The sequence below is a fragment of the Sinocyclocheilus anshuiensis genome, unplaced genomic scaffold (genome assembly GCF_001515605.1).
Source record: "Sinocyclocheilus anshuiensis isolate Anshui unplaced genomic scaffold, SAMN03320099.WGS_v1.1 scaffold1931, whole genome shotgun sequence".
Lineage (NCBI taxonomy): Eukaryota > Metazoa > Chordata > Actinopteri > Cypriniformes > Cyprinidae > Sinocyclocheilus > Sinocyclocheilus anshuiensis.
Genome location: NW_015548329.1, coordinates 122,134 through 129,616, shown reverse-complemented (window position 1 = coordinate 129,616; position 7,483 = coordinate 122,134). Strand labels below are relative to the sequence as shown.

The 7,483-nt window shown below is 36.0% G+C and overlaps 1 protein-coding gene across 1 annotated transcript in view; it reads right to left on the bottom strand.

Annotated features, from left to right (window-relative positions):
* LOC107656495 (electrogenic sodium bicarbonate cotransporter 4-like) overlaps positions 1 to 7,483 on the bottom strand; it is a 26,957-nt gene that overhangs the window by 4,587 nt on the left and 14,887 nt on the right. Inside the window, exons 9-17 of the mRNA XM_016444377.1 lie at positions 7,301 to 7,458; positions 7,106 to 7,193; positions 6,782 to 6,936; positions 6,575 to 6,703; positions 3,796 to 3,970; positions 3,478 to 3,611; positions 2,975 to 3,246; positions 1,524 to 1,558; positions 956 to 1,147 (exon numbers count right to left, since the gene is read on the bottom strand). Coding sequence (XP_016299863.1) covers positions 956 to 1,147; positions 1,524 to 1,558; positions 2,975 to 3,246; positions 3,478 to 3,611; positions 3,796 to 3,970; positions 6,575 to 6,703; positions 6,782 to 6,936; positions 7,106 to 7,193; positions 7,301 to 7,458 — 1,338 coding nt within the window. The remainder of the gene's footprint in view (positions 1 to 955; positions 1,148 to 1,523; positions 1,559 to 2,974; positions 3,247 to 3,477; positions 3,612 to 3,795; positions 3,971 to 6,574; positions 6,704 to 6,781; positions 6,937 to 7,105; positions 7,194 to 7,300; positions 7,459 to 7,483) is intronic.

The following is a 7,483-nucleotide window of genomic DNA, read 5'->3' as shown; positions in this document are numbered from 1 at the left end:
AGAAATGAATAAAACACGTAGTTGCACCTGCAGAAATAGATCACAAAGCTACATAAAATATATTGAGCTGCAAACTAGCCACCTATTATTATTATTTATTATTCAATTATCATTATTATTGCATTCAGATTTTCATGGACTGAGCTAAAAAAAAATTATTTCATTGAAAATAGAGTAAAACATTTTGAAACATTATTACAATTTAAAATAAAATAAAAAATAATGTTTTCTACTTTAATATATTTTAAAATGAAATTTATTCCTGTGATGGCAAAAGCTGAATTTTCAGCAGCCATTACTGCAGTCTTCAGTGTCACATGATCTTTCAGAAATTATTCTAATATGCTGATTTGGTGCTCAATAAATGTTTCTTATTATTATCATTGTTGAAAACAGTTCTGCAGCTTAATATTTTCAATGAAAAAAAAAAGTTGCCTTGGTGAGCATAAGAGACTAAAAATAATAACAATAATCATTCCAAACCTTTAACTGGTAATGTACTTTTTAAAAGATTTCATTTTTTTCTCCTTTTTTCCTATTTAAAAAAAAAAAAAAAAAGTATCATATATATCAAAAAAGTGCATTGCATAAATACATGCTTTAAATAAACAGTTTAAAGTATTGTGAGTCACAAGCATGATTAAAACCACATGACCTTGTTTACCTTTCATGAGTCTCCAGGTATAAAGCACTTTTGATTGCACTAACACTATCAAAGATCCTATTGATCTTACTAAATCCCATCAGCTATTAGGATCATGCAGAATTAAAGAATAGAGACAACTTTTATATATAGTCAGTCAGATTTTGCCATAGCAGAGAAAAACTTAAGGAGGAAAGGACATGTCCAGGATACTAACAAGGTCGAAGTGAATGAGAGAAAAGTGCAAGTGTGAAAATCTGTTTTTGCAGGAGTTTGGTGAGAAAGAGGACAAAGAAACTTCACTGGTCTTACCTTTGTGGGAAAATAGCGACTGAATTTGAACTTCTTCAGAGTTACAGTCATAGTGTAGGTCCCGAAGAACAAAATGAAGGACATGAGAGCAAGATCTGGAACATACTTGCAGGATTTTCCTACCAGTGAGCCTCCATACTTCACACACTCCTTCTTACTCAGCTGAGTCCAGTCCAGAGCTGTTATATTCAACTGAGAAGATGGGACAAACACAGAGAAAAAGGTAGAAATCAGGGACAGGAGGGAGGATTGTAGACAGGGCAAACGATGGAAGCGTTGTGTGGTGGGTAAATAGAAAAAAGAGAGAGAAAAAGAGAATAAAACAGGACTGGGCCGAAAACATACAGCAGACCTAGATCAGTAAGAAACGATCCATTTGTAATAAATTAATTGGATTTATGTTGGATTGATATTTCCTTCATAATGACATAATACAAAAACACAAAGTATCATCGTGGGTTATTAAATCAGTGATAGTTAGTGCAAATACAGTGGATTCGAAAGCTGTAATCTAATCTGAGCTCATGCTAACACAGATGTGAGTGAGGTGAAGACATGAGGCACTTACACCAAAGAGAGCAGAGGAATTATCTGGCACTGGGACTACAACATCGAAGATCATTGGTGCCACTGAACAAACAGAGAGAGGGAGAATCAGAGAGGAAAATGAGCAGAACAAATGGAAATCTCAATAATACTTTGTTTGAAGGATTTATCCAGGATCAAAGCCAGCTTTGGCAATTGTAAATGACTGCAGGCGTAGCTCCACTGAAATGTTCATCTGGTGTTTGAAACAATCCAGCACGCCTAAACTACTTTCAAAAGACCTCATTGCTAGTTTACATTCATTGCTGCAAGCCATATGATAAACACAAACTCATAAAAAAACATGCTATTTGTCCAATTTAAACTCATGCTTATGAAAAAGTACTCACATCAATCAGAGGCCACGTTTGGCGTTTGCAGCAAAAACAAACATAACACAAATAAGTTACAATAATCACATGCACTCAGCCAGCTCTTTTCAAACACCCAAAGGAAATTTGTTTAATCAAGAAATTACTATTGGGCATGTTAATTAATGCATACTAACAGTGCAGTGACTCCAAAGTGAAATTTATTCTGTAACACTGTACAATAAGGTTTGATTCATTAACATAAGTTAATAGTTAAAGTTTAATGAAATAACAACGAATCATACTTCTACAGCATATTCATCCAGATTAATGTTCAAGATTTTTTAAAGTCGCCTTTTATGCTCACAAAGGCTGCATTTATTCGATCAAAATACGTGAAAATATTCCAATTCTAAAATCATTTTAAAATGCAATTATTTCCTGTGATGGCAAAGCTGAATTTTCAGCTTTGGGGTGGACTAAATCACTGGAGAAGTTCAGTATATGTCACCAGAGAGAAATCACCGACTTCTATGTCACCAATATTTCACCGAAAAACTGAGTTATGAAATTTTGATTAAAATGTAAAATAAATAAATAAATGCACAAAAACAAATAAAACATACACATAGCTTATTCATGTCGACTTTAAAGACAGGTTATCAATCTTAAATGCTCTAAGTAAAAACAAATAAGAAAACTAGAAGACTAAAACTAAAAAATTATTTGAAGCTAAAACAACCTCAACAAAATGAAAGAATAAAATTGAAAATAAAAAAAATAATTAAAAAACTAAACAAATTTGATTAACATCAGTTAACCATAAGTATTAATAACATAAATATTACAGACAAATATGAGTTAACATTGAACAGTAGCATATTTGATGAATACTAGATTAATAAATGCAATAGAAAAATGGTAGGTCATTGCTAGTTCATGATACCTAATGCATTAACTAATGTAAACTAATTGCACCTTATTGTAAAGTGTTACCATTTATTCTTAGTGCACAAATCCTGACACACTAATTTAATGCAAATTTGCTCTACATCTAATTCACTTCACAATTACTTCTCCACCATTTCAAAACTGACGTGCTCTATGCCAAGAATGGACTTACTCGTGTCTGGTGCCAAACACTCGCACTTGTAGGCCGTAACGTAGTCTGGTTTGAAGTCTATGTTGATGGGATAGTATTTGAAAGTTCCCACCATCTTCTTGATGGCATCAGAGATGAAGATGAAGGAGATGAGGCTAGAGAAGCCTTCCTCGGTGAAACGCGTCATGTACTTTATGATGTAGCTGGCATCCGTTGCGACCAGGAAAAGGGACTGCATGCAGGAGTGTATTCCGATCCACAGTCGAAGCTCCATGTAATCAATCCCATTATTTCTGAAGAAAAAAAAAAGTTTAAAGAAACAATAAAGAGAGATAAATACAAGAGCATTGAACACTAGTAGAGAGCAAGAGAGAAGTCACTTATTTGGATCAGTGAAGAGAGATGATTTTTTAAGTTTTTTAAGTGTCTTTTAAGGGTTTGATGAAAGTGAGCAATCGAGACTGTATTGTCCACAATAATAGACTGTTGAAATAATGATGGATTGGTGCAGAGGACTCTCTCACTTGCTGAATTCATAAAGCAGTTTCTCAAAGATGAGGATGGGGCCCGTTGAGCTGAGAATAATGAGCGGTTGACCGCTAAACAAGCAGAATACCGTTCCTGCTAGAGCGGTGCCCAAAAAGCTCTCCATCACACCCTGACAGAGAGTTACACAGGGACAGAGACATGGAAACAAGGTGAAAAAGAGAGGGACAAAAAGAAGACAGCTATAGATGAAGCTGGGTCACAAGCGTGCTCATAAAATCTCCAGAAAAGAAGATGACATGCAAATTTAAACAAACTGTCATGTTCTTTGTCAAGTAGAAAACTGCGAGGTGTACCTGGTAATTGTCTGTAGCATCCCCTAGAAGGCCCCCAAAGGTGATTGCATTGGTAATGCAGCCCAGGTAAATGAAGAGCACTGCAGAGATGGACTGAATGTGGAAGCCTTCATAAAAGTCGCTCAGGTACCAGGGGAGCTTCCTCTTGATGTCAAGGAAAAGGCTGCCACAGAACCTGTCCCGTAAACATAGATGTTTAATCCATTATTCAACAGAGACCTGTCCTCTTTAGCTTGTGTTAGACAGACAGACAGACAGACAGACAGACAGACAGAAGTGAGCTCTATCTTGATTATTAGCACCGAGTACTGGCACCCATTTTCTATCTCTAAGTCCTCACAAGCCCTCGAGCAAAAGTGTCAAAAAGCACATTACATTTTCCTTTTTTGACATATTGATCAAGATATGGACTCTCCTGAACCTCAGAGCTCTGAGGGATCTTTCAATTATTTGCAAAGACAGATAAGGCAAGATCACTTTAAGCTCCTGAAACTCAAGCTATAACCAAAAATGTACAGCCAAAGTGTTTTAGAGACTCTGCAAGGTTGAAGTACTAGACCTTCAGGTCCTGAAGATCAGCAGATGAATGCTCAGTCAGCAGGGCTGTAATCATTCAGAACTTAATCGCAGATGTCATTTAAATTTCAATAAACAATGGAGGTGGCAAACAGGATGCAGAATTGAAATTGAAATTTGAATCTAAGGAAGTAGATTTAAAATGAATTCAAATGAAAATAATTCATTTTTATCTAGAACCGTAAAATTTACAGAGAAAACTTTTAATGTTTTCTTGTAAAAATATTGTTTGAAAGTTTTGAAGAGATGTTTAAAGTCCACATGAAATCAAAATTGATACTGTTTTCTTTGTTAGCGCACATTGTGTCTTGTGGTTAACAATCAATCCGTGCAAGTTAATCCACTGAAAAAAAAAATTTGTTTGCCATTGTAATCTTTAATTAAAATCTGAAAATTAGCTTCCACTCTGGAATGGCGTTCCTTCTCTGATGATGTCAGTTTGACCATTTTGGCAAAATATACAGTGGGTATAGAAAAGAATCACCCCCCTTTAAAATTATCACATTTTGTTGCTTTGCAGCCTGAAATGAAGATGGACACAGTTTTTGTTTTATCCAGCTGTATTTACTCAGAGCAACTTAGAACATCCAAGTGAAAGATATAACACCAACATGTCAGAAAAAAAATAATAAAATAAAAAAACAGAATCACTGAGTTGGAAAAAGGATTACCCTCCTAAATATGACTTGTAAACTCAATCAGGTGTAGCTAATCACCTTCTCCAAATTAGATGAAAGTGCCAGGAGAGACAGACAGACAGACAGACAGACAGACAGACAGACAGAAGTGAGCTCTATCTTGATTATTAGCACCGAGTACTGGCACCCATTTTCTATCTCTAAGTCCTCACAAGCCCTCGAGCAAAAGTGCCAAAAAGCACATTACATTTTCCTTTTTTGACATATTGATCAAGATATGGACTCTCCTGAACCTCAGAGCTCTGAGGGATCTTTCAATTATTTGCAAAGACAGATAAGGCAAGATCACTTTAAGCTCCTGAAACTCAAGCTATAACCAAAAATGTACAGCCAAAGTGTTTTAGAGACTCTGCAAGGTTGAAGTACTAGACCTTCAGGTCCTGAAGATCAGCAGATGAATGCTCAGTCAGCAGGGCTGTAATCATTCAGAACTTAATCGCAGATGTCATTTAAATTTCAATAAACAATGGAGGTGGCAAACAGGATGCAGAATTGAAATTGAAATTTGAATCTAAGGAAGTAGATTTAAAATGAATTCAAATGAAAATAATTCATTTTTATCTAGAACCGTAAAATTTACAGAGAAAACTTTTAATGTTTTCTTGTAAAAATATTGTTTGAAAGTTTTGAAGAGATGTTTAAAGTCCACATGAAATCAAAATTGATACTGTTTTCTTTGTTAGCGCACATTGTGTCTTGTGGTTAACAATCAATCCGTGCAAGTTAATCCACTGAAAAAAAAAATTTGTTTGCCATTGTAATCTTTAATTAAAATCTGAAAATTAGCTTCCACTCTGGAATGGCGTTCCTTCTCTGATGATGTCAGTTTGACCATTTTGGCAAAATATACAGTGGGTATAGAAAAGAATCACCCCCCTTTAAAATTATCACATTTTGTTGCTTTGCAGCCTGAAATGAAAACGGACACAGTTTTTGTTTTATCCAGCTGTATTTACTCAGAGCAACTTAGAACATCCAAGTGAAAGATATAACACCAACATGTCAGAAAAAAAATAATAAAATAAAAAAACAGAATCACTGAGTTGGAAAAAGGATTACCCTCCTAAATATGACTTGTAAACTCAATCAGGTGTAGCTAATCACCTTCTCCAAATTAGATGAAAGTGCCAGGAGGAAACTGGCCAGAGAGGCTACCAAGAGGCCTACAGTAACTCTGAAGCAAATATTGCAAAGCCTAGATGTGCAAAGTTAGTAGAGACATATCCCAACAGACTAAAGGCTGTAATTAAAGCAAAAGTTGGTTCAACAAAATACTGACACAAGGGGGTGATCCTTTTTTCAACTAAGTGATTCTGGTTTTTATTTATTTTTTCTGACATATGGGTGTTATATCCTTCACTTGGTGTTATATCTTTCAAGTTGCACTGAGTTAATGCAGCTGAATAAATGCCTGGTTTGTATGCCTTATGGATAGAAGAAAATAAATACATAACTTTAGGTGGATGGATAGATGGATGGATGGATGGATGAAACAATGGACCCACCTCCCTGTATATGCCAACTCTTCGCCAAGCTCATGTGGAACAGGCATCTCTTCATCCTCACTAACAGGCCCTCCACCGCCTGCTGTCCCATTCATCTGACCCAGCTCATTGAGGGAAAACACAGACTTCCTTCTCCGAGAAAACAAAGAGGAATGTTAGGATGGGAAACTTATGGGCCAACCAAAGCTGCAGAAGAATGAGTTTTACCTTTGGTCTGCTGAGGGAATTTTTTTGGGGGGTTCTATGCGAATTTTGGGGTCCCATTCTCCAGGTGGAAGCACAATCACCTCGTCCAGAAACTCATCAATGCCAGCAATCAGATCCTCTCGGTCCCTGGCTTTATATGCTACATCACTGAAGAGCTATGGATAAAACAGAGGAACTCAGTCTTGGATATTTTTAAATGTATGAGTTTATCTTTTTTACCCAGGATTATTTGGAAGAATCCCACATTAAGAATGATAAAAACTTACTGTAGACTGTATTAAAAATATTAATTGCATAACAAACAAACAAAACAATCAAACTTACATCATCCACCATGAGCGTGGCAATGGCACGTCCAATCTCGTTGTAAGATTTGGCTTTGCCAGGAGGCCCAAGTAGCACAAACAAGAATCTGTTCATTAAGACAAAACATATTCAAAACTTAATTTTAGTTCATTAAACCTTTTCCATCATCTTTCTGCAGACATATTGTGAGTTTTTAATGTGCAAATCTGTTACCTGGTGGGCACTGGGACTTCCGTCAGACCTCCAAGAGTGGTGGCCTGAGACAGCCGAACGAAGGCAACAAAGGGTTTTTCCAAGAAGTCCACTTCTCCAACCAGAACATTTGATGCCTCTGCATCTATGGGGATTTTTTTCATAAACTTATTCTTCAGCTGAAATAAAAGTGAACAACAACAA